General features: G+C 48.1%; 1 protein-coding gene across 1 annotated transcript in view; it reads left to right on the forward strand.

The window, feature by feature from the left end:
- The first annotated feature begins 5,412 nt into the window (after positions 1-5,412).
- Positions 5,413-27,245, forward strand: part of YPEL2 (yippee like 2) — a 69,666-nt gene continuing 47,833 nt past the window's right edge. Inside the window, exons 1-2 of the mRNA XM_001134774.8 lie at positions 5,413-5,549; positions 26,543-26,854. Coding sequence (XP_001134774.2) covers positions 26,738-26,854 — 117 coding nt within the window. The 5' untranslated portion in view covers positions 5,413-5,549; positions 26,543-26,737. The remainder of the gene's footprint in view (positions 5,550-26,542; positions 26,855-27,245) is intronic.

Raw genomic sequence — 27,245 nt, forward strand, 5'->3', positions numbered from 1 at the left:
CTCCCAGGTTCATGCGATTCTCCTGCTTCAGCCTCCCAAGTAGCTGGGATTACAGGCATGTGCCACCATGCTGGCTAATTTTTGTATTTTTAGTAGTAGAGACAGGGTTTCATCATGTTGGCCAGGCTGGTTTCAAACTCCTGGCCTCAAGTGATCAGCCTGCCTCCGCCTCCCTAAGTGCTGGGATTAGAGGCGTGAGCCACCTTGCCAGGCTGAGTTTGTACTCTTTCAGTCATTAATATTTCTACAAGAAACATATGGATATTCTAGGTGGAATTAACAAAGACTAGAAATGTCATCACGTCAGATAAATTTTGCCATCGAGTGAGCCACGTCAAACTAACTTTGGATTTTCAGAGCTTTTTGGACTTTGGAATTATGCTTTAAAAATGTAGACCTGTGGTTCTTGTGAATATTCGATTAAATTAAACAATGCATGTAACATGTCTATACCAGTTTCTAAAACATAGGAAGCACCAAATAAATGATTTTTACTGTAGTTAAGAGGGAGGTGCTAAGCCCTCACCACTCTTGCTTCCAGATCTTTTAGATTGGCGTAGGGTTTTGCTTTGTGGAGTAGTTTGATCTTTGGGTGTTTTCTTGTAAAGGCAATTGGGATATTTCAGGATAACAGAAGGTAAGCAGTTTTAGTCTTTGACGGTGTAGAAGAAAAAGAATGATTAGGTTTTGAAGCCAGTTGGATCAGGGTTCAAATTTCATAGCATCAGCTCCTTTTTAAAATGAGGGAAATATCTATCTTGCTGGTTGCTTTGAGGATTAAATATAACTAGATAGAAGATAAACTGCTCTGCACACAATATGTGCTCAATAAATGGTAGCAAATGTTTTGTTAAAGCATTCAGGAAGCCCAAGGTACAACCCTCTCTTGTTAACAGTCTGAAAGGCACAGAATCAGCCACTTTCATGACTGAAAATAAGAGACTTGGACAGGGTTCAGAGAAAGCATTTATTGTACATAAAGAAACAAAGCACTGTTACCATAATCTGTTTGCGGAAAAATGGCATCAGGCCCTCTTCTGTGATGTTCTGGAGTGAGGTTTGGAGGGGGTATGCTGAGACCTGTGAGGAGCAGCTCTCCCTCCCACACAGGCAGAGCTGGCCATTTTCCCAGGTGGTATGGTAGCGTGAGAGCCTGTGGCCTCTAGCCTTCAGGAAGTTTCCATTGTATTGTGATTTTTAAAATGTAGGTTGTCCCTTTTATATAGAATAGCCTGAAGTTTCAAGTTTAATGTTATCATACTACAAAGTAAGACTTCTATCTGTTGATCAGTATACTCTGAGAACAGATCCTATCAATTTCTGCTTGGATTCCCACTGGATTCAACTCAGATATAAACCCTTAGGGAGGGCCTACCATGTGCCAGGTGCTGAAAATACAAGGACGATCTGATAAGGTTCCAGCCCAAGAAGGACTGGCAGAGAGGACAGATAACTGATAACTCTTAATTGGGAGTGTAGAGTGTGGGGTGATGTAATGGAGCTCTGAGTAAAGCGCTATGTAGGGTACTAAGAAAAGGAAAATTAATTTTTCTGGGGAGGCTACGGGAAATTCCTCCACAGAAGTGATACTTGATCCAATCTTTGGACTGAATCATCAGGCAAATGGATTTGAGATGGGATGAGAGGAAAGGGCTGAGGGGTGGGGAAGGGGGTAAAGGAGAGAACAATATTCCAAGTGAAAGAAGCCGCAGGGACAAAGATATGAGGCAGTAGGCACATTCATGCATTTGTTCAGATAGTCACTCAAAAATTTGTTGAGTGCTAGTCACTGTTCTTGGCACTGGGGACACAACAGGAAGCAAGACAGACAGGTCCCTCTGATGTTTACACAGAGTTTACACTTCAGAGCTGGATGGGACCAAAAAAAAAAAAAAAAAAGCACAAAGAAATGAAAAAGATTATTTGAGAGAGTGATATGTATTATGAAGAAAATAAATTGGGGTTATGATAGAAAGGGGGCATGGCATGTATGAATGGGTAGTCCTCCTCTCTGGAGGAGGCTTTTTTTTTTTTTTTTTAAAACGGAGTCTTGCTCTGTCTCCCAGGCTGGAGTGCAGTGGTGTGATCTTGGCTCACTGCAACCTCCGCCTCCTGTTGAAACGATTCTCTTGCCTCAGCCTCCCTAGAAGCTGGGATTACAGGCGCCCGCCACCATGCCCAGCTAATTTTTGTATTTTTAATAGAGATGGTGTTTCACCATTTTGGCTGGTCTCGAACACCTGACCTCAGGTGATCTGCCTGCTCTGGCCTTCCAAAGTGCTGGGATTACAGGCATGAGCCACTGCACCTGGCATTTGACCTCAGAACCAAATGGTGAAGAGGCAGCCTTCTGGGGGCAAGGTATTCCAGGTGGAGGGGATGGCAAATACAAACACCCTACAACAGGACGAGGAACAAAAAAAAGGCCAGCTTGACTGCAGCAGTTTGAGCAAAGGACAGATGGTGGAAGACCAGAGAGGTTGGCAGTCCTGGTTACTAGGGCCTGTGGGCCACCAGAAGGAGTTTGTTTAGAAGTACCATCTGGCTGCTGCACAGAGAATGGGCTGGAAGCAGGGAGATCAGTTGGGAAGCTGTTGCTTATTCTAGGCAAGAGATGTTGGTGGCTCCAACCAGGGTGCAGCAGCAAAGGCAGATGTGTTCACAGCAAATACATATTTGTGAAGTGAAACTGACAGGACCTGTTGATGAACTGGGGGATGGCGGGTGAGGGGAAGGAAGATATAATTAATTATTTCAAATTAATAATGTGAAGGTTGAGAGGTTAAGTAAGGTGAACACATAAAAGTGACTCTGTTCACAGCAGCAGTAGCACCAGTATGGCAACAGCGGGAAGATGGGATTAGTGAGAGGTTGCTGGAAAATAATTCCGTGAAGGCTCTGGGAAGGAATGAATTTGGCTTCACACAGAGGAGACAGAGGTACTGTTCCATTGACAAAGGCAGGCTGATAATCTGTGAGGCCAGGAATCTCTCAAACTTTTACCAGCAAGGGTTTTTGTTTGTTTGTTTGTTTAAGCCTTGGCTGACTCTGAAGAAATTTGTTTATTTCTCTCTCTCTCTCCATCTCTTTTTGCTTTCCAGGATAAACATCTGTCTCATTTCACCAACTCTCCATTGGCCTCAGCGTCTCTCCTCTCAGTAGATTCTTCAGAATACTATCATCCAAGTCAAGCAGGAAATTTTGCTCATAGTAGGCACTGAGAAAATGTATTGAGGGACAATTCAAGTGCCCCCTCTGGGTTCAGAGAAGTTGCATCTATTACTTTGTTTCACTTACTTCATTGTTTCACCTCTCCCTTCTCCTTTACCAGCTCAAAATGCTTGGCTCTTTTTGACTGGGAGGAGGCATGATCAGGCTTAACACTTTTCTTGTTGTTGGCCGGCTGGCTGGTTTTATTGTCTCCTGACCCTAAGGTCTGGGGCCTCTTCCAGTCCCCTGCATACACACAGCAGGCCTGAAGGGGTCCTCAGAGTTCCCTCTGAAACCACTGTATCAGGCTAGTCTTCTTTAGCTAACGTTATCTTTTATTTAAACAGAAACAGTAGCCACCAGTCTTGTTACATAACATACCAATATCCTAGGGTGTTAAACTAATTCAGCATCTACTGTTAGGAAGTGGTGATGTGGCAACACAAATATTCGCTCACACAATATTGCGGAAACGTTGTAACAAACATGACTTTCTGGCCCTACTTAGAATTTCAGAGCTGGAAGGGACTTGAGATCATCCTATTTCAACCCTCCTTGTTTTAAACTGTGGAAACCTAGGCCTGGAGAGACAAAGAAACTTGCTCAAGAAGCAGATCAGGGTGAGACGGCAAGCTCTTACTAATCTAAAGAATCCATCACATCTTAGATTAAGGATTAAATGCTAAACAGTTCTTGTTTGTGATTCCTCTCATCTGAAAGCATTTCCCCCCCCGTTTTAGACTCTCCAAACTAGTCAGTTGTGAACCAGGACATAGCCTTTGTTTACATTGAAACTGCAAATCTGAGGCTGATATGTCAGCCCCACAATACTGAGGTATTTGGGGTGTTTTGTTGTTTTTACTAACCTTGGTGACTGGATTCACATGCAATAGATATTAACTGAACACAATTTGGTTGACCAAGCATATTTTAAAAACAGCTGGGTGGAGATGCAGGTGAGCCAGCATTCTGGGTGTACGTGCAAACCAGTGTGTGGAAGGCGGGGAGTCAGCTGCACCTCCTGCAGCACCTCACATCCTGATGGCTGCACAGTAAAACACTAGTTTCCTTGGAGGAGGAGTTCCCAGAGGAACTGCGGAACCCCAGTGTCTTGAGCGAAAGGCAGGACCTGCTTTGTTCACCTTGTCCGTGCCAACATTCTTTATCAAACTGTCCTGTTTTCCTGCTGGGAAACTGCCCCACTCCACCCACCTGGTGCCTCCCTGGTTTCCTGACTGCCACGAGGTTATTTTTTAACCTGCTCTTCCTTGAAAAGCACCACCCCGGTGACCCAGAACGTGGACTCCTCCCCTCTGGTCACTCGGACCATCCCACTCTAATTACCGTCATCTGCCTCTGAAAGTCATGGAAAATTAGCAGCAATGGGGCGGTCTTCAATTCCACTAAGCCCCTTTCGTACTTTTAATTCGCCGAAATTACTAGCAGGGCAGAGAGAAGAGGGGAAATGCCTGGCTTCCGAGCAGGGCATGGGTGGGCTGGGTGGAACTAGCACTATCATTTTCTTTTAATTTTATTATTATTATACTTTAAGTTTTAGGGTACATGTGCACAATGTGCAGGTTTGTTACATATGTATACATGTTGGTGTGCTGCACCCATTAACTCGTCATTTAGCATTAGGTATATCTCCTAATGCTATCCCTCCCCCCTCCCCCCTATCATTTTAAATTCAATTACCCGGGGCCTGAGGGCCACTTCTGGTAACTTAGGCTATGGCTTAGGGAGAGGTTTAAAACGTAAGAAAGGAATGACTATCTTGAGCCTCCAGGGAGATGCACTGCAAATCCCCCCGCCCCAAAATACAATCCAGGTTCTGGGAATCCCAGCCCTGCCCTGGGGACAAACCCCAAACTCAAATAAACGGCTTCCTCCTAGGCGCTGAGAGCCCACCCAGCTTTGGCACTCTGGGTCCCTGCCCTCCGGCAAGTTGCCGGGACGGGCGGGACCCTAACCAGCCGCTCTCCCCTAGCCCAGGCTGGGCCGGGCCGAGGGGTGGGGGAGTGGGCGGTCGGGGAAGCGGGGGGCGGAGTTCCGTCTTCTGATGATTGGCTCTGCGCGGATGGGCTGCGGCTGCGCCCGGCCAACCCGCGGCGTGTTGCTATGTGCTGAGCCGAGGGGATAGGTGCGGGGGCGCGTCCATCACGGGGTAGCCCCCGGCCCGGACCCGGAGGGATGCGGAGTGGCGGCCGCTGCGGTGGCGGAGACTGTGGCTTTAAGAGCGTGCCGGGAGCCCGAGCCCCAGCCGGGCCGCGCTTCGCCGCTGCGCACCCCAGCGGAGCCAAGCCCCACGCTGGCCGGACAGGGCCGCCTGTCGCCGGGTAAGTGCACCGGAGTGCGGCGCGGGCCGGGCGCGCGTGGGCGTGGGGCGCGCTGTCAGCTCGGGCTCTGGGTCCCCGGCCCCGGCCTCCGGACTCCCCCGGCCGGGCCTGCGCGGGGTTGGGGGTGCGGCGCCCTCGGTTCCGCGTGGGGTCCCAGTGGGCGCCGGGGACGGGGAGCGGCCGCCGGGCCACGTGACCGGTTTGTTTACAAACACTGCCGGGCCCGCGGCCGCTCGCGGAGGGAGCCCAAGGGCGCGGGACCCCCGGCCGGGGCGGGAGACGCGCGCCAGGGGCTGGGCGAGTCTGCGGGGCCAGGTTTGGGGCGGGGGTGCGGAGCTGGGATCGCCGCTTCCTCCTCCGCGTCGTCCCCATGGGTTCGGACTCCATGGGGTCTGGGTGGGGCTGGGGACGCCCTCCGTCCTCTCGTGACGCCGCGTCTCCCTCGGAGAGTCCTGGGGACACTTAGGTCCAGGGGCGCCGCCCTGGGGGCCTTCCACTGTGGGACTGGGCGCCCTCGAAATTTCTCGGAGCGCGTCGTCTGCCCCGACCCGGGTCGAGGTAACCGCAGCCGAGTTCCTCCCTGGCCGCGTCCCGGCGCCTCCCCGGTGTCCTTGCCAAGGGGGTGGGCGCGAGGTCCTGCCCGACGGAACGCGGGGGCCTCTGCCGCGAGCGCCTCCCCGGAGCTGGCGCTTAGGGGCGGCCCCGACCTTTCGCCACTTCCAGTTCACCCTGCTTGGCCGCCGACCTCCTCTGGTGTCTTTCCCGGAGTGGTGGGCTTTTCTCCGGTCTTGGGGGCGTGCGGGGGTGGGGGACACCTGTTCTTCTGGACTTCTTGTCCAGAAGATTGCTACCTCTGCCTTCAGTCTTAGCTGCGAGAGTTTAAAAAGCCAGGTGAGCGAGTGTCTTGTTTTCCTCCGCTTGGAGCGGAGCTGCACCCTCGCCCGCCCCCCAGTCCCGCCGCTGTGAAAGGCCCCAGAGAAATGCTCCGAAGCTTTGCTGGGGTTTTTGCTTTCTGGCCTCCTTGCTGATTTGCTGTCCTTGCAACTTGGGAGGCTCTTGAGTGAGTCCTTGCCTTTGGTGAATCTGAAGGCTAACGAGACAGCTGTCCTTTTCTCCCTGCCCTTCCTTCCTTGTTCTTCCTTGTTCCAAAGCATTGGGCAAGAAGGGTAGCGGTCAGCTTCCCTGTGCCTCACAGAACATTAAAGATGCAAGAAGTTCCGTAAACCGCCTCACTGGCTCTGGGGTGGGACTTGATTTCACATGGTTATTGCTCCCGCGTGCTTTCCTGCCTCTGGGGGCCACAGGGCCTATGAATGGCTGAGTCTTGACTCCGGTGAGGAACATTTTCATTCTTCTAAACTGTGTTTTGAGTGGCTGCAAGTTCTTTTCCCCAGAAACAGGCCCAGCCTGGGGAGAGCTGTGCAGACTTCCCCCTTGGCACCATCCCCTGTCCCCAGCTCCATGATAGGATCTCAGGCAGGAGTGCAGTGGGAGCCTCATCCGCTTCCTCAGTTGGGCTTTGCCGCCGCAGGTTAGCATTCAATGACAGTATTTCTTGGATCTGTCTTGATATTTCTGTGCTTGAACCAAAATCAAGAAGCTTAGAGTTAGGGGTGGAAAATGGAAAATAAACACCATGCGCGAGAAAACTGTTTTCCTTCTTCCCTCTAGGAGCATGGTTTTCAGACTTTGAGTGGGACCTGCACTGCATACAGGTCTGTAACTGAAATAAGTTTCAGAGAACAATAATTACCCTTACTCCCTGCAGTGTGCTGTTTTAAAGGTTTTTTTTCCTACTTCATTTAAAAAAATCAACTGCTGGTTATGACCCATTAATTTGATTTCCTGACCAAGCAGGTCCTGACCCATAGTTTGAGAAGCATCGCTTTAGGGCAGAGGTCCTCAAACTTAAATGTGTATAAAGATGACCTGGGTAGTGTTTAAAAATAGTTTGTCAGACTACTCCGCAGATGTTTATTTTCAGTGGGCCACAGGAATCTGCATTTTTACCAGGGGACCCATGAGATTGTGATGCAGGTGGTTGATAAGAGCCCCTGATCTAGTGGGAACTGGAGGCAGTGAACAATGAAAGGTATTAACTTGGCTCTGAAGTGCAGTCAGGTATGTGACCCCATACTCTGCAATCCCAAAATCACTCAGCTGCCAGTCACACTAGCTTAGGCTTTGAAAAGTCTAAGGGCACAGTATTGTTTGTTCTCAACTGCCATGAAGCAGTTGGCTTTAAGAGACTGGTATCTCTCCCTCTCCACTCCAGCCTGTTTGAGGGCTGCTGCACAGTGTTGTGTACCAGGAGATGTTTCTAGGTGTGTGGGGGTTGGAGATGTGAGTAGTGCCGATGAGTTGCGTGAGTTGCTGTGCTGTTCATAGATTATGTGAATTCTTCATTGTCTTAATGATTTTCACGGTTTTGAGGCAGCCACACAGTCATTGTGCCTGGGAGATTCACAATTGGCCAGCTGAAGAAGAGGTTGATTTTGTTTAGTATCCGTGTATTCCAGACTGCATAGCCTCGGGGGAAGGCAGGCAGGTGACTCTTTTTATTTGGGGGGGGGGTGAGGAGTCAGGAGTTTGTCTACCATCAGGTCTTAATAAGAGGCACAAGTTCCCATACCTCCTGGGCTACCCCAGTCCTGGTTACTTCCCATTGTGATGGCCCAGTCCCTGTGTGCAGGTGAATCTTGTTAGGCATCCAGTTTCTGATGCTGTTATCTGCCTTCAGGCACAAACACACACACACCCCTGATGCAGCCACAGGTTAGATTTTTCCCTCTTAGTTATTGTGTCCAGACATATTGGTAGGATACATTTATTTGAATTAATGAAAGCTGCGATTTAGCTTCAAAAAGGACTCTATCCAAATTCAACTTCCACTGCAGCCCTTCTTGCTAAAGGTGTGCCTTATGGGAGCATCAAGCGTGGGATTTTAAAAATTAACTTTAATAATGTTCAGTTTGGCCAAGCAACTCACATTCAGAATGTTTAGTTTTGAGCATATGGAGAAAAGAAAGCAACAAAAGGATGGCAAGGGATAAGATGTCCCAGGATTGGAAAAGCCAGAAGGAAGAGATGTTGAGGTGAGATTCAGATGGAGGATGTGATCAATTCCCATTGTAAATTACCTTGGCATTTCCTTAGGGTTTGTCAGGCAAACCACTAGGTGCTCTGACAACTGCATTCCCCTGAGCATAAAAAGGTATAAAGTTTTGGAAAAGGAAGAAGCATCATTTTCAACTTGAGCCTGTAATGATGGAAAGCCAGCCAGGGCCTGCAGGCTAAAGATATTTTTTAGAGTTGTTAGTTTTCAGTGACATTGTCCTTAACGAAAGGCGATACACTTGAGTCTGTGAAGTATTGTACTGCCTGAGTTTGTTTACCTGGGAGCTGTGGATATAGCACTGGAGAGCTTAAAAGTAAATTAGAATTTGCTATTCTCTTGTCGCCAATTTGCCAATGGCTTCCCATTGCCCTTCAGATATAATCTAATTCCTTTCCCTGTAGGCACCACACGGCTCGTCCTACTCCCCCATCTTCTGCCTCATCTCTTACCAATCCCCACCCTGTCCACTCTGCTTCTTCCTGCTTGAGAAAAGCTCGCCTTTCTGAGGTTTCTGAAACATGCCATACTTATGTTTGTCATAGGGCTTTTCTACTGGTAGTAACTCTTTCCAGGATTCTTTCTCCAAATTTTTCTTTTCTGTTTGAGACAGGGTCTTGCTCTTGCCCAGGCTGGAGTGCAGTGGTGTGATCTGCTCACTGCAACCTCTGCCTCCCTGATTCAAGTGATTCTCCTGCCTCAGCCTTCCAAGTAGCTGGGATTACAGGCACACCCCACCACGCCCGGCTAATTTTTGTATTTTTATTGGAGACGGGGTTTCACCATATTGTCCAGGCTGGTCTTGAACTCCTGACCTCAGGTGATCTGCCTGCCTCAGCCTCTGACAAGTCTTGGGATTACAGGCATAAGCCACCGTGCCTGGCTCTTTCTCCAAATTTTTGCGTGGCTGACTCTCACTTGGTTCTCAGAGCTACTTCCTGACGGACCAGTTATCTAGAACAGCTCCTCCCTTCTCTGCCCCTCAGCCTCTCTTAATCCCCTTAACTTTATTTTCTTCAAAGCACTTTAATACCGTCTGGAAATATATTATCTACTTGTTTGCCGACACGGAAGCTTGAGAGCTTTTCTGTCTTGCTTACTGCTGAAAATGCTTGGTGTGGAGTAGACACTGGATAAATATTTGTTGGTTGAATGCATGAATGACCAAGAGAACCAAGGTTTAGAATCTCTAGAGGAGGAAATATACTTTAAGAGGAAAAGATAATTCTCTTTTTCTGGGATAATATAGTATTCTCTCAGAATTACTTTCACTTGCACTATTTCTGCTTTTCACAATAGTTTTCATTCCTTTATTCCATTTATAGGTTGGCAAAGCCTCCAAAAGCTCCATTGTTATTTTGTTGTCATTAATAATAAACAACTTACCTACCCCATTAACCTTATTCTAGGCCTCACTGTTTGTTTTCTTCTAACAAATGTTAGCATTTCTATCAGTAATCACATTTCATTAATACCGGGAGGCACTATATGTGGGGCTAAGAGCCTGGACTTTGGAATCAGAAAGACCTGGGTAATTAGCTCTGTGACCTTGTCAATCTACTAAAATTCTCTAAATCTTTGTTCCTTATTTTTAAAATGGTACTAATAATAGTTTGCATCACACGGGACTGATGGGAGGATTAAATGAGACTGCAGGGGAAACCAGGTACAGAGCCTGGCACCTAAGCACTCAGTGCTAGCTATTAATAACAGCACTAATATTAATAGGTGGATTCCCCTCTCTCTGGCTCAGAGGAATCCATTCTCAATCCATTGATTTGGGAGTGGACAGTGGGTGGTGGGGTCAGAGGAGGACTTCTTAATATAAGTAAGTAAAGACTGAAAATGCCACTTACATCTATTTGAACTGGAATGGAATTTAGAAACCATGTATTCGCAAGCTGACTGCTGCCCAACACCCACCTGGAAGAAGTAACAGTTACAGAAGTTTTTGGAAGGACATGTTTTCTATCTGCTCCTGTGGCGATTCTTGGTTTTAGACTTGATTAGGCTGGGCCATCTGCATGTGCCATTATGTCAGCCCCTCCGTTGTTATTTTTACTGAGTTGGGCTTCAGTGTCTGCCCTTTGCTTTATGGAAGGACACTGTCAGAAATAGCTTTATATAACTTGTTACTGTAACTCTTATAAGGGTTTATATTGTTGAAGACTAGCTACAGATTCAATGCCCCCTTTAAGAAGTTCATGGGAGAAATTCTTTTAGAACCTAATGTCTCTGAAAAGCTTTGCCTCTCCTGAAAACCTGGTATGCTTTTTCTTTTGTGGAAATTGGAAATTTATAGCATGATATTTCTCTTTTTGCTTTGGCTACCAGGAAGTACAGAGTGAAATTTGTGGCTTGATTTTAGTGACTATGTAGGGCCCTGCATCCTAATTTTTTCTAGTGTTAACCTTGTAATTTTTGTTTTCTATTAATTAGGTATATACTGGGTTGGGCATTAAAGTCTGTTTAGGTGTTAACATTTTGGAGATATACACATTGAGGTTCAAACAGACAAAAAGGACTTGTTTTAAGACATAGTGCTAATTAGGGCAAAGCGGAAGCTATAAACCATACCTTCTGTTTCTCAGACCCAGGCCTCTTCCTACTTCTGCACATTCTGGAATAATACCAGCTCCTCATCTAAACCCTAAATAGCCCATGTCTCCATTCTAGGCAGTCTACCTTCTCTCTGAAACGAGGCAGAGCAGCATTCTGCTTGCGAGGTGCAGCAGTGCCACCTGCATTCCTGTTACCTGGATGGGTCAGCAACACCTGGGTCTCCTGAGCTACAGAGCAGTCAGCCCTCCCCTGTGGTCTTAAAAGCAGTGTGTCTAGACTGAGTGGCTTTGATTCGAAACTGGATTGCTGGCTCCACATGAGGTTACCCTCCAGTGTCTGGAGTTCCTTTGTCTGTTTCTCACTGGGAAAGGAAGGCTTGACATCCAGTTGGCAGATGGGTGCCACTGAGGTTCAAACATGATCTTCTGGGTGTGAATGGTGACCGAGTTCAGTTGCACCAGAGAAAGTGGCTTTGTTTTACCTGATATGAAATTTTTAGTTCTAGGAAATACTGACCTTTCTAGTGATTTGTATTTTGTTTTCTCAAGACATTCTGTTCAGGAGTACCTGAGGCAAATAAGTGTAGGCACGGAACAGATCCTGCCCATCAGGAATATTTTGATCCCTATTTTCGAGATGGATTGGTGAAGAATGAAGAGGATTTACACATACAGAAACATTCCATGGGGAACAGTTGTGCAAAGGCACCGAGGCGTGAATATAAGAGGGAGTGTATGGGGAATGTTCAGGAAGCACGTGAGATGGGGAAAGAGGGCACTGGGATGTAGTTCTCAGCTACCATGGCTGCAGATAGAGCACTCCGTGGGAGTGGACTGTGACTTCCTTCACAGTAAGGGTGAAGAGCACTGCACAATGGCTAATTGCCTCAGATCATAGGCGTCTCCAGGAGGGAGGCTATCTCTAGGGATTCTCGAAGCTGGCTGCCTTAAGAATTCATCGTCCTCCTAAAGGCCTACAAAATCAGAATTTTCAGGATGGGGAATTTGTAACAAAAACAAGAAAATAGTAACAACCCCTGAAAAACTGTTTCCCAGGTTCTTCTAAAGCAGCCAACCCCACACATGACTGAGGTCTGGAAACCACTGAGGTCGTGGTTGATCCCTCTGGCAGGAGCTACCAAGCAGCCTTGGCTTTTGGCCCCCTTGCCCTTGCTCTTTCTATTTTTGCTTTTTCCTTCGTGTTGCCCCTACACGTCATCCAGGATATCTGCGCCCCCCCCCCCCCAACGCTTTGTTTCTTCTTTTACCACTTCGGTCTTTGTCTGTTGGGGGTCCCTCCCTACATTGACCCATTGCCAAGTGAACCATAAGAGAGAAATGAATTAACTTTCAGGACAGGTTACGTTAATGGTATGAACGTGCACATTACATAAACCTAAATTAAATAGGGCTTGCAGTTTGTTTTGCTCGCGGGGCTCTTTTTTTCTGTTAGGATTTGAGGAGAAGTTATCCCCACACTTAACTGCAGCCTTAAAGCTAAGTACTTCATTAGCAGAGAGGTACAACAAGAGCTGAAAACTCCCTTTTTCTTGTGCCTAATCTGTTGTCCCACCTTCTGGCTCAGGTTATTCCCATCCCTCATTTGTTTTCTCCCATTTCGGCAATTTAATGTTGAAGCATTGAGCTGAGAGTCTGAGGGTGTTCAGAGAGAACTTGACGTCTTCATTTTGCATTATGTTGAGTTGACTTAGACTCTCCCATTCTGCTTGAAGCTCTGGAAGGAATTCAGGGACTGAGAATACACTTCCTCAGACTCTTCTCTGGCTGGTTTGGGGAGGAAGGATCTACTTGCAAGGGACGGGGGATTTGAATCCTGGTTTTGGTCCTCTCTAATTGTGTGATCTTGGGCAAATTGTTCCTTTTTCTGTGTCTGGAAAGCAGGGGTCATCATCATAATGCCTGTCTCCCTGGGTTGTTGTGAGGATTAATTGAGATATGACCCCTCATAGACGCATAACAGGGAATTAATAAATTGTAGAATCCTGGAGGTTTATCTGCAGTTGTTCCAGGGTCTCTCTCCCAAACTGCCCTCACTTCCTACCTTCCTCCAACCAAGGCTTACTGAGCTTTCTGAGCTCCTCTTGCCAAGCTTTGGGCTGCGTATGAGGGCTGATTAACCAGACATGGTCTCATGTCTGATTAACCATGGCCAGGAATGGTTTGCAATCTAGTGGGAAGTCTGACTGAGAAACAACTAATTTTGTGGAACTTTTTTTTTTTTTTTGAGATGGAGTTTCACTCTTGTTGCCCAAGCTGGAGTACAATGGTGTGATCTCAGCTCACTGCAATCTCCACCCCCCAGGTTCAAGCGATCGTCCTGCCCCAGCCTCCCGAGTAGCTGGGATTACAGGCACCTGCCACTACGCCCGGCTAATTTTTGTATTTTTAGTAGAGACGGGGTTTCACTACGTTGGCCAGGCTGGTCTCGAACTCCTGACCTCAGGTGATCCACCCGGCTTGGCCTCCCAAAGTGCTGGGATTACAGGCGTGAGCCACCGCGCCCAGCTGGAACTTTATTATTATTTTTTTTTGAGACAGAGTCTTGCTCTGTTGCCCAGGCTGGAGTGCAGTGGTGCGATCTCGGCTCACTGCAGGCTCCGCCCTCCGGGTTCACGCCATTCTCCTGCCTCAGCCTCCCAAGTAGCTGGGACTACAGGCACCCACCACCTCGCTCAGCTAATTTTGTATACTTTCAGTAGAGACGGGGTTTCACCGTGTTAGCCAGGATGATCTCGAACTCCTGACCTTGTAATCCGCCCACCTCGGCCTTTCAAAGTGCTGGGATTACAGGCGTGAGCCACCGCACCCGGCCAAACTTTTTTTTTTTTGAAATGGCGATGTCTTGCTCTGTTGCCCAGGCTGGAGTGCAGTGGCGCCATCTCGGTCACTGCAACCTCAGCCTCCCGGGTTTAAGTGATTCCCCTGCCTCACCCTCCCAAGTAGCTGGGATTACAGGCGTGTGCCACCACGCCTGGCTAATTTTTGTATTTTTAGTAGAGACGGGGTTTCGCCATGTTGGCCAGGCTGGTCTGGAACACCTGACCTCAGGCTATCTGCCCGCCTCAGCATCTCAAAGTGCTGGGATTACAGGCGTGAGCCACCGCACCCGGCCGTTTTGCGGAACTTTAAAAAATTAAGGTGGCCGGGCGCGGTGGCTCACGCCTGTAATCCCAGTACTTTGAGATGCTGAGGCGGGCAGATAGCCTGAGGTCAGGTGTTCCAGACCAGCCTGGCCAACATGGCGAAACCCCTGTAATCCCAGCACTTTGGGAGGCCGAGGTGGGCGGAGACCATCCTGACTAACAAGGTGAAATCCCATCTCTACTAAAAATACAAAAAATTAGCCAAGCGTGGTGGCTGGTGCCTGTAGTCCCAGCTACTCGGGAGGCTGAGGCAGGAGAATGGCTTGAACCCGGGAGGCGGAGCTTGCAATGAGCGGAGATCGCACCACTGCACTCCAGCCTGGGCTACAGAGCGAGACTCCGTCTCAAAAAAAAAAAGGCCAGGCGCGGTGACTCATGCCTGTAATCCCAGCATCTCCTGAGGTCAGGAGTTCCAGACCAGTCTGGACAACATGGCAAAACCCGTCCCTACTAAAAATACAAAAATTAGCCGGGTGTGGTGGCGGGTGCCTATAATCCCAGCTACTTGGGAGGCGGAGGCAGGAGAATTGCTTGAACCTGGGAGGCGCAGGTTGCAGTGAGCCAGATTGTGCCATTGCACTCCAGTGTGGGCAACAAGTGCGAAACAAAGTCTCAGGAAAAAAAAAAGTTATATTAAAAAGGTAAACAGGCTGCGTGCATTTGCTGGGCCTCAAAGGATCAGAGGCACGTGGTGGAAGCACTTTTAAGAAGGAGGATTGAAGGAGAACAGGGACTTCGATTCTTGTTAAAATCTATCTGCTATTCCCATTCAGAGAAGAAACCCAGAAATGTGCTGGAGAGTGAGTCTCCTCCCTTTCCCACCCCACCGCCTTTCCTCTCCCTCAGTAAATGGCACCACTGGATGACAGTTTAATAATTCCCAGAACAAAATAACTTCCAACTTTGGGCTGGCGATGGCTGGGTCTTTAGACATATAAGCAACCTTTTGAAAGTGCCTCTTCCCTTTTTTGCTCTTCAGTTTTTAAAAAGTTCAATTTCCAAATTCCAATTGCAGAAAGGCGGGGAGCCCAGCCACAGATGTCAGAGTCTAGAGTTTTGGATTTATTTGAATTGGGAGATTAAAGTCAGAAAGCCAAAGGCATGCTGACAGCTGAACAACAGAATTGTATTGGCAGATTTAGGATGGGTGGTTGGTAGCTAATTGGGGCCCCAGCTGTGCCCTGGGGGACCAGCAGTTTAAAGAGAAATCAAGGTCACACAGTGCCCAGAGTCTACAACACATTCATGTATTCAGCAGATATTTGAATGTGGGAAACACAGATGACAATCAAATAATCACCTCAGTAAAAGTACAGCTGTGGATAGTGCTATATGTGTGGCATAGGGGAGCCTGACTTAGTTGGGGCTGGACGAGGCCAGGGGGAGGGTTCCCTGGTGCAGTAACTTCTGAAGATAGGCCGTATCTCTTACCCTATTTTCCAAGACCTTGTTTTCTTCATAGATCTTGTAAATGGCTGTTTTTCCTTATACCTGAAGTATAGCCCTGTCTGGGGACAGAAAGATGGACCAGATTTTTCTCTGGGTCACAGATCATGGGAAGAATCTATTTGTTTTGTTTTAACCAGGATTATCATCTCTGAGCATGATCAAATACAAAAGGAAGGACTGGTGTTGAAGGGCGGCAGTCTCTTGGGGCTGGAGGAAAAGGGCACATTTGGCTCTCTCGTCTGCATAGTCAAGGCAGGGTTGAGGGATCCCTTGCCTTCTTGGCTTGAATCAAGTCTGACACTTCATTTTTTTGTGACTCATTCTTGCCTGGGGTAGCAGTTCAGACTGTCCTGGGGGTTTTGTGGGGACCACCTTGGAAGAAGACTCCTAGGTTGGAACTCTAAGCGTTTCACTAGGGGTCTGGAAGTCCCTGCCCGCCTGGGAGGGTCACTTGGGAAGCTAACCCAAGGGAGCATACACAGACTGTGTGAAGGGCAGAGCAGGAAACGTTTCTGCTGTCAGACAGCAGCCAGGTAAAAGCATCAGAGGCTTGTGTGATGTGGCTCATCCGGGTAATTTCATGGCCCTACTGAGTTTCATACTCTATCTGCCAGCCCAAATGAGTTGGCATCACAAGAGTTTACTGGCTTTTTAACTTTGTAGAGCATTAATGATGTGTAAGTCCCATGTAATGCCCAGATTGGATATTTTAAATGTACTGGAGAGTGGCAAACTGAGTAAGGCGATTTAAAAAATACCAGCTTTACATGGCAGTGTGGTTTCACTGAAGGCCATTCATTTTACTCAGTTAACATTTATCAAGGATCTCCAGTATGCTGGAGCTGTGAGTCCTGTAGACACTACTGGGGGTGGGGTTGGGGGGATCTGGAAGGCCGGACCTTTGACTGCAAGAAGTTCCCAGTCTTATGGGGATAGAGATTCATGAACAGTGTGATAAAATGCCATTCCAGAGAAAAATTAAGTTTTTTGTGTGCTGGGAGAAGGGACCACCAGCTCTGCTAGGGTCCTACTGGAGCTGAGTATTAAGGGATGAGCAGGCATTTACTCATCCCTTAACGAATAAGGTAGGCAGAGAAGGTAGGGTAAGGCATTATAGGAGCTGGAATAATGTAAGGAGCACAGGATAATGACTGAGTTTGATCTGTAGGAAACAGGTTTGGAGTAGGGTGGGGAGGTGATGACAATATAAGGAGAGTTGGACCCAGGCTCTTGGTGCCACCTGAAGGGTTGGACCACATCTTGTAAGCTACTAGGAAACCACTGGAGGTTTTGAAATGTGAAAGTGTGTGATCAGGTTGTGTTTTATAAACAGAATTCTAGAATAGGCTGGAGAGGTAAGAGCTGAGTCAGGGAGACCTATGGGAAGCTGTCGCAGTAGTCCAGGATGAGAGAAGATGGGGTTCACAGTGCTGCTGCTGGTGACTGAGGGTGGCAATGGGAGGGTGCATCTAAGAAGCAGAACCAACTGTCTAGGGGACAAATGAAGTATGACATAGAAGGGAGAGCATAAAGGGTGTTTCCTGCTTGGGCAACTGGAAGCAGGAACAGAATTGGAATGAAGGTGACAGGAGTCTCACTACATTGCCCAGGCTGGTCTGGAACTCCTGGGCTCAAATGATCCTTCCACCTCAGCCTCCCAAAGTGCTGGGATTACAGGCATGAGCCACTGTGCCCAGCATGGAGACATCCTTTATAAAGGGGCCAAGGGTTCAGGAGTAGAAGGCACAGGTTTAGAGGGCTTGAGAGGGTGTGGGTAAGAAGGCCCAGGGGAACAAGAACTCAGAGGCACGTGGCAGAAGCACTGCCAAGAACGATGGAAGGAGAACAGCCGGGGAGATTGAGGCTCAAACAGAGAGGTAGGAGAAGAATCCAGAGAAACACAGTAAAGCCCATTAAGGAGCATTTCAGATGAAGGCAACTGAAGGCAGCACCAAGTCCAAATAGTGTTAGCATTCAAAAGTGTTAGTGTTTGTGGCTCACATCTGTAATCCCAGCACTTTGAGAGGCTGAGGCAGGTGGACCACCTGAGGTCAGGAGTTCGAGACCAGCCTGGCCAACTTGGCGAAACCCCGTCTCTACTAAAAATACAAAAATTAACCAGCAATGGTGGTACATGCCTGTAATCCCAGCTACCCGGGAGGGTGAGGCAGGAGAACTGCTTGAACCTGGAAGGCAGCGGTTGCAGTGAGCCAAAATCACGCCACTGCACTCCAGCCTGGGTGACAGGGGAAGACTCCGTCTCAAAAAAAAAAAAAAGTATTAGTGTTTGGACTTGGCATGTTGGAGACTGCCCGTATTTTTGTTACCGAAAATCCTGGTTATGATAAATGATATTCATGAAGCATTGCCAGAAGGCTCTGTAGCTCTTCCATTCCTCTAGAGCAGTGGTCCCCAACCTTTTGGCACCAGGGACCGGTTTTGTGGAAGACAGTTTTTCCACGGATGTGGGGGATGGTTTTGGGATGAAACTGTTCCACCTCAGCTCATCAGGCATTAGTTAGATTCTCATAAGGAGTGCGCAACCTAGATCTCTGGCATGCACAGTTCACAATAGCGTTCGCACTCCTATGAGAATCTAATGCCGCCACTGACCTGATGGGGCGTTTTGAAGGCTGACAGAGGAATACTTTCTCCTGAGGCAGGATTCGGCAGGCAGAGCGTCACTACTACATGGAACCAGGACTTTAAAGGCTGAAAGAATTCTAGAGATCACGTAGGATTATCATCTGACGTATAACCCCCCGAAACCAAGACTAGACCCTGCATCCAGGGTTGAGATGAATGGTTGGTTTTGTTTATGAAGGAGCGTGGTTTCTTGAGTATCCAAGCTGGTTTTTATTACCAGCTGGATGGATGTGAAGTCCCACCTGGTTCCAGTGCTGTAAAAGAGGTGTCTAGAAAATGATGATTTTCCTGTGGGCCTTGCACATCAGCTCCTTGGCAGCTTTAATAGACGATTTTCAGAGAAGTTTTAGCAGTGGCCCCATCCTGAGATTAGTAGAGTCAGTGTAGACCACAGAGATAACTTTTTCAATACAGTAAGTGATGGAGTGGTCTGTGTTAGGAATGACAGCAATAATATCAGGTCCCCAGCTAAGCCACAGAAGCCTACTTAAACCACAATGTACCTTTAAGTCGATTAGTTTAGGCCCTAACCTCCTAACCACCGTGAGTCAACCTGGGGGACAGGAACGCCATTCCTTTTGGTCTTGTGAATAGGAACAATTCCTGTGCTTTTTCTCCCTCACTGGTAAGGGTGACTGTAGCTAATCGGGATTATTGAGTATTAGCCATGTGCTGGGTGCTGTGCTGAATACTCCAATTGCGTTATCTCATTTCATCCTTCTGTCTCCTGCAGGAGGTAGGCTCTATTGTTATCTCCTTTCAGGCAATTTGCCCAGTGGTAATGTAGCTGGTGAGAAGAACCAAGACGGAATCCAGGTCCACCTACCTCTAGATCCTGCACTCTTAACCGCTGGGCAACACTGCTGCCCACCTCTCTCATTGGGCGGGCACAGGTCTCTCTGTGCTCTCTGCTCTAGGCTCAGGATTCTGGGGAGAGTAGGATGGGGAAGGAGGACAACTTTCCCAGTATAAAGGCCTTCTCACAATTCCACCTCTCTCTTTTTTCTGTCTCCCACTCCCAGAAGTAGCTTGCCTCCTCCTTTCTGCCGCCACCACCATTTAGTGCCTCCAGCCAGGGCTGCTTTCATTCTTCACAGATGTTGGGACAGGCTATGGCTACTTAGTCACGTTCCTACCCTCCCGTCCTTAAAGTTAGCACAAGGTCCCTTTCAGTCTTTCTAAGAGTTTTTAATTTGTTTGTTTTTTAAACCTAGACCAGCAATGTAAAGAATAGGCATGGATGCCAATGACAGGCCTTTGAGTGGCACCCAGGAATTGTGGTTTTCCTGGGCATCACAGCACGGGATGGGAGTGGAGGTGGTGAGGAGAGAATTGGGTTAGATGGAGTCTGGGGACGCAGAGTAAGTTCGCCTCCTTCCTCCTTGCTTGGAGAGGGAGGGAGGGGCCTTATCACATGTGCTACCTGTGCAGGTAGGTGGACCTGTCCAGTGAGCAGCCAGTGGGAAGCAGAGGAGGTTCAGTTCAGTGATGGTGTTTAGCTTCTACTGTGTGTCCTGTGCTGCTGAGTTCATGGGGTACAAAGATGACTCTTGGAGCCTACCTCTAGTAGAGGATACAGAGGCAGAGAAGGGTAATTTCAATTTCAGTAGGGTTAAGATGGAGGTGAGCACAGGAGAGGCCACTAAGCCCAGTGTTGAGGTGACATTTGAGCTGAGTTTCAATGGACAAGTAAGGGCCTTGTGAGGAGAGATGGAAAGGTTGTATCAGCCTGAAGGAATGGCATCAGCAAAACCATGGAAGCGTAAAGTGCAAGCGTGGTGTACTGAGGGGCCCTACAAGGAGTGGTACAAGTTGCCAAATGCCTCCTAAGAGAGTTCCTGACACATGGTAGACTCTTAAATGTCATTTCAATGAATGGAGATGGAGGATAAGGTATAGAGGATGAGATGAGTCCGAAGCTATGCATGGGCGTTAGTGGTAATACACACCTGGAATGTATTATGTGGTTACTACATGCCAGGCACATATGCTGAGTACTTTTCTACTAACTTAGTTCATCCTCATATGAGCCCTATGAAGTAGATATTATTGTCTCTATTTTTTGTGAGGAAAGTGAGGTCCAGAGAGGTTAGGTAATTTGTCCAAGGTCACACAGCTAGTAAATGACAGAGCTGAGATTTGAAACTAGTTCCAGGTCCTTTTTCTTTTTTCTTTTTTCTTTTTAGGGTTTCACTGTGTTGCCCAGGCTAGTCTCATACTCCTGGCCTCAAGCAGTCCTTCTGCCTCAGCCTCCCAAAGTGTTGGGATTACCGACATGAACAACTGTTTCCAGCTGGTCCTGTCTTTTTAACCACTGCTCTGTGTTGCCTTTCTGAAAACTTTAAGAGTGATGACATGGTCAGATCTCCTTTTTAAATAGACAACACTGGCTGGCATGCAGTGGGTGGATTTGAGGGGGAAAGAGGCCCAAAGGCCTGCCAGGGCTGTATAAGTCAGAGATGCTTACCTTCAGGCTGTTGAGAGCATGGCCACTGAGGAAGCACCTCTTAGAAGGACCTCAATACTAACGCATGCCTGTGGTTCCTCCAATATTATTGCCGCCTTGTCTCATCTTGAAAAGAGAATTCTAGATTGGGGAGATGTCCCAGTGGTATCATCTCAAAGAGATGCTTGAAGACAAGTTAAAGGATCCTAATGGAAGGGGCAGGCTGGAATTTGGCTACACACAGGCATCAGGTTCAACATAAATAGAAAAGAGGAAAAATAGGATGTTCCCAAAGGACCCCAAACTCCATGTCTATCTGAACTCTCAGGCCTTCTCCTTTTTCTTTTTCTTTCTTTTTTTTTAAGCAGCAGCATCTGTTTTTCTCCCCCATTGGCCATTAAAAATAATAGATAAAATTTTGGTGTGTATTGTGCGCCAGCTCTGTGTAAGCACTGAGATCATCTCACTTAACACCTAGAACCCCTGTGGAGGTTGGTTTTATTAGAGATAGGGAAGCTGAGGGTCAGAGTGGTTTCGTAACTTGCCAGAAGTCACGCAGCTAGAAAGGAGCAGAACTGGTTTGTGTGAGTCCAGAGCCCACTTCTTTTCCAGTCTTCACCTCCTCTCAGACACCCCATGGAAACAACAACACAGAGGCATGCCTTGGGGCCAGCCTTGTCTCATGTCTGGAGGAATTCCTTCCTGTAGAGAGTCCCACTTCTCAGGTCAGTTTCCGTGGCTCGGCATGTGGTGGTCCAGCCTTGCTTCCACATCATTCCTCACGTTCCTTTGTGGCTTAACAAGAGCGTCCCACCTCCCGCCCCTCCATCCTGGTGGCACTCAGAAGGTTCTGTTTTGAGTTCCAGCGGCAGTTACTCCCTTTTGGGGAAGGCCTGTCGGCCGGGGAGGCGGCATGGGGTGGGGGCTGGCCAGGTTGGCATGTGCTCACTGTGCATTTGTCTCTCGAGGTGGTGTATCGAAGATCTTTGTTTTTAATCATAATACCTCACATATTTTCTTTCTGTGCTGCTCAGTGAAAGCTAGCTAGGGGTGGCGGCAAATCTTCCTTTAATTTCCACTGTGATGGATTATTAGTTCACTTAAAATGGTGTTTAATTTGCACATGTGCCCTGAGGCTTTTAAATATTAAGCTCATTTGATGACTGTTGGAAATCAATTTGGACTCCACAGTTATGTTCTATGAGTTGGACTCATGAAGCCCCATGGACCCTGTTGCCCCATTAACAGGGGCTAAAGTTCAAAAATTAGAATGATGAGTTAAGCTCCATACTCTTAATTTCTTCCTTTAAAAAAAAATCAATTTTGGCTGGGCGCGGTGGCTCACACCTGTAATCCCAGCACTTTGGGAGGCCGAGGTGGGCGGATCACGAGGTCAGGAGATCGAGACCACGGTAAAACCCCGTCTCTACTAAAAATACAAAAAGTTAGCCGGGCGTAGTGGCAGGCGCCTGTAGTCCCAGCTACTCGGGAGGCTGAGGCAGGAGAATGGCGTGAACCCGGGAGGCAGAGCTTGCAGTGAGCCGAGATCGCGCCACTGCACTCCAGCCTGGGTGTCAGAGCGAGACTCCGTCTCAAAAAAAAAAAAAAAAAATCAATTTTCTTTCCTAAGAATTGACTCAAAGAAGCTTTTAAAATTTTTGCTTAAAAGGGAAGAAGACAGTGCAGATGTTGATTTTTTGGTCCCCATCTCTCAGCTTGTTCCTCTCATGCAGCCTGCCCTCCCCTTTCTCAGCCCACAGGCCTTTTTTTTGTTGTTGTTGTTGAGACGGAGTCTCGCTCTGTCGTCCAGGCTGCAACCTCCGCCTCCCAGGCTGAAGTGATTCACCTGCCTCAGCCTCTCGAGTAGCTGGGACTACAGCTGGGACTACGGGCGTGCGCCACCATGCCTGGCTAGTTTTTGTATTTTTAGTGGAAACGGGGTTTCACCATGTTGGCCAGGCTGGTCTCAAACTCCTGACCTCAAGTGATCTGCTGCCTTGGCCTCCCAAAGTGTCTGGATTACAGGCGTGACCACCTTCCCCGGCCCCCACAGGCTGGCCTTTTGTTTTGTTTTGTTTTGAGACAGAATCTCGCACTATCACCAGACTGGAGTGCAGTGGCACGATCTCGGCTCACTGCAACCTCCACCTCGCAGGTTCAGGCGATTCTCCTGCCTCAGTCTCCTGAGTAGCTGGGACTACAGGCACACGCCACCATGCCCGGCTAATTTTTGTATTTTTGGTAGAGACGGGGTGTCACCATATTGGCCAGGATGGTCTCAATCTCTTGACCTCATGATCCACCCGCCTCAGCCTCCCAAAGTGCTGGGATTACAGGCATGAGCCACTGTGCCTGGCCCTACAGGCCTTTCTTGATCCTGCTTCTCCTTGCTTTCTACTTACCTCCTCTCATTTCTTCTAGTTTGTCCTGTACCAGTTGAACAAGATTCATATTTCAGCAAGCCGCTTTTTCTTCCCTTTTTCTTTTCTTTTTTTTTAATGCTCTGTCACCCAGGCTGGAATGCAGTTGGAGTGAACACTGTGCACTGCAGTCTCAACCTCCTGGGCTCAAGTAATCCTCCGGCCTCAGCCTCTCAAGTAGCTGGGATCACAGGCGCGTGCCACCATGCCTGGCTAATTTTGAATTTTTTGTAGAGTTGAGGTCTTGCCGTGTTGTCCAGGCTGGTCTCGAACTCTTGGGCTCAAGCAGTCCTCCTGTTTCAAAGTGCTAGGATTATAGGTGTGAGACACCGCATCTGGCTTTTCCTTTTTTCTTCTTAGGAAAGGAGTCCCTCTCTAGGATGCCTGTTTATTCATATTTAAGAGCAATGGGGAGCAGAGTGACTCTGCCACAGCAAAATGTAAGGCTTCTTGTCTAGGCCTTCCAGAGCCTTTCTAGCACCAGACAGCGTGGGCCATTGCTTATATGGTAGATTTTTCTCTTGTCTTTTTAGGTTCAGAGCTGTGGTGAGGATGGAATGTGCATGTGTGTGTTTGTATGTGACACACTCACATTTAATACAAACAAGAAATGCTTATTCCACAGAAGGTAGCTTTGAATAAGTTTCGGGATTCAGATTTGAAGCTGAACATAACCAGAAACTTCTACCTGTAAACTTTTTTTGGGGGTTTCCTTCAGAGGAGAAGTGAGAGAAGAAATAATTCTACTCTGGGGAAATGTATAATTTAGAAGCTGTCTGCATGTATAAGAAAACAGACTCTGTATCTGCTCTCTAAACTCAGCCTGGCAGCCAGGGTCATTGTTTCTTTTTCTCCCCTCTGTGTTTGTGTAAGACGGATGGGTCTGGTGCTCTTTGTGCTCCCCAGCGGGCAGCTAAGGCTGTGGACTCGAGCAGCATTTGGCCTGGGGGAAGCCTACTGCTTGTTTTCCCCTGCCTGTCTTTCCTATTTCCTTACTCTAACTCACCACCCCTTCCTTTCCTGGACGTGCTGTCTATCCTGAAATGGAACAGGAGTATTAGAAAGGTTGAAGGGCCAGGTGCGGTGGTTCACACCTGTAATGCCAGCACTTTGGGAGGCTGAGGTGGGTTGATCACCTGATGTCAGGAGTTCAAGACCAGTCTGGCCAACATGGTGAAACCCTGTCTCTACTAAAAATACAAAAATTAGCCAGGCGTGGTGGCGGGCGCCTGTAATTCTAGGTACATGGGAGGCTAAGGCAGGAGGATTGCTTGAACCCGGGAGGCGGAGGTTGCCGTGAGCCAAGATCATGCCACTGTACTCCAGCCTGGAAGACAGAGTGAGACTCTGTCTTAAAAAAGAAAGAAAAAGAAAGGTTGAGGGTATTTCAGGAAACTCCAAGCAGGGTACTTGGCTCTACCACCTTTCTACCTGTAACACTCTGGCACCCAACAGCATTGGTCTTCTGTGGGCTGTTTTGTCATTCACCTTACCTGCTACCCAGAGTGTGCCCAGGGTGTGATGAAGGGGTTCTGGATCCAAAAGTTTATGTATCTTTCGTCCTATCTCCTGTGATGGCCAGACCTAACTCTGAGGCAAAGCCGAGAGAATTATTTCCCACTTCCATTTCCTTCAAGTGTTGCTATAATGTTCACTGTAACCTGATTTTACATCTTTAAAACTAGAGGTGGGAGACTGAGCAGGGGCGACATCATACGTTGGCCCCCAAAGGTCTGAATCCCTTCAACAGTCAGATAGCTCACATATAATTGGTCGCTTTGCATGAGGAGCCTCCTTGGCTCAGGGCTGCAGAAGAGAAGTGCTCTCGCTGTGGGTTAAGGGGTGGTGACTGATATTGTCCTTCAGCCTAGTGCTAGTTAGTTAGTTGGCCACTCAGGAAGATATAAAGTGTCCCAGAAGTATGGCGGCCTCAGTGACTGTTTTGGTGGGAAGGATTCCAGGGAAGATGGCAGTTTCGCTTTAGAAGATTTGGTTCCAGGGAGGTTTAGAGGAAAAAGAGGACGATGATTTGCAGGCTTTCTCCAAAGATCCAGATGGATCCCAGACGTAGTCCAGCCAGGAAGATCTGATTTTGTTTGTCTTCCTTCCCCATCTCCCTAAATAATTTTTAATTTTATCTTCAAAGCTTGACGCAGGTGTTAATTAACACTGCCCGCTCTCCTGGGAGGTAGGCAAGTGGAAACACCACCGCTATTAGTGAAGCCCAGGGGATAGCAGGTGCGGAAGCCTTAGGCAGGTGAGCCACAGAGAAGCAGAGGGAGTCTTAGACCTCGTGGCCCTGCCCTCAGACCTTTACTGGGACTTGCTGCTCACTTAGTTACCTTGGGAGCCACCTCACTTTCTCATTGTCCTTAGTTCCCAGTAAAAGAGCTGAGGCTGTGGTAGGAAAGATGTATGGTCCTATGGGATGAGTAATGGAAAGTCTAAGGGCTGGAGAAATTCTGGTAAAATTCACTGTTACTGTGAATTTTAGATGCAGGATTCTGATTATGCCATTGATTTCATTCATTTGGTTTTAAAAAATGTACTGAGTATTTACTTCTGAGTGAGGTGTGTTATAAAGAGAATCACTTCTTCTGAAAGAGCTGGCTTAGCACTAGGGATCCTGCTGATTGGGAACTTGATCCTTTATATCCCATGCTCAATCTCTAAAGCAAAGGCTGGGGTGTGGGGTTTGCTGCCTCTGCAGGTGATGGCTTCAAGCGTTGGACTCTCGACATCTGGAAATGGATGAGAAACCCAGGTGTGACTGTTGGATGTGGTGAACCTCTAGAGGCTGAACTTTCCCTTCTCCTTTAACCACTCACCTTGGTTGGCTCAGGAGAGGGGGTCCCTGAGGAGTCCTCTCCCTGGGGCTGTAGGTGGTAGCACATCTTCAAGCCTGATGTTATCTAGGGCTGCCTGGGAATGATGATAATGTGTGTGCTGGGTGTCTAATGAAACTGCTGGGATGATACTGAACTTCCCACTCCAGAAAAGCAGCGAGACTGGAGTCTCCAGTGGTTTCTTTCTCATTCATTGGGTATCTTGGGCATGATACCAGGAACAGAGAAGTGGGTCATTTGATCCTGTAAGTGTTGCCTTCTTCATGGGTGGCAGTTGGATTCTGCTTGCTTTGTAGGGAGCCCTGCTCCATCAGCCAATGTTAGTCCTCTTCCCTTGATGTTACAGGCTGCTGAGAATTAGCCCTAGACCTCTGCGTGAGGGTTCTTCTGCCGAAGACATCACCAGTGTGTGGAGCCTGCCACACCCACCCGCTGCCAAACCACGGCCTTTACCTGTGTCTTCCGGTGTTTCCCGTGCGACCCATCCTGTGGGAGTGCCTCGTGGGCTGCCCCAGAGTTCACCCCACACTCAGCAGCACCAATGGTGAAGATGACAAGATCGAAGACTTTCCAGGCATATCTGCCCTCCTGCCACCGGACCTACAGCTGCATTCACTGCAGAGCTCACTTGGCCAATCATGATGAACTAATTTCCAAGGTACACATTTCCAGCAGGCCTTCCTTGCCTACCCCGGGGAGGGCGCTTAGTGCTCCTGAAGTTGCAGAGGTTTACAAGCTCTCAAGAATATTTGTACTCCATCTTTGTACAGGGAGGGCTGACCCACGTGACCGTCTCACTCAACTGAGAAAAACTCTGAGTTGGAGGGACAGAGTAGTCATTTAATTTGTTATTTTGGAAATGAGGTGTCATCCTTGTTGGAGGCTTTGGGAGCTGGCGGCTTGCAAGCCAGAGAAGGGAGGGGCTGGGGATTGATGGGAGCCTTGTTCTCAGCTTGCTTGGTTTAGGTTGGCGGACGAAGAGTGAAAAATGCTCCCTGCTCAGAAGGTGAATTCTAAGAAAGCAGGGGAATGTCTTGTAAGAGGGGTTC

The sequence above is a fragment of the Pan troglodytes genome, chromosome 19 (genome assembly GCF_028858775.2).
Source record: "Pan troglodytes isolate AG18354 chromosome 19, NHGRI_mPanTro3-v2.0_pri, whole genome shotgun sequence".
NCBI classification, from domain to species: Eukaryota; Metazoa; Chordata; class Mammalia; order Primates; family Hominidae; genus Pan; species Pan troglodytes.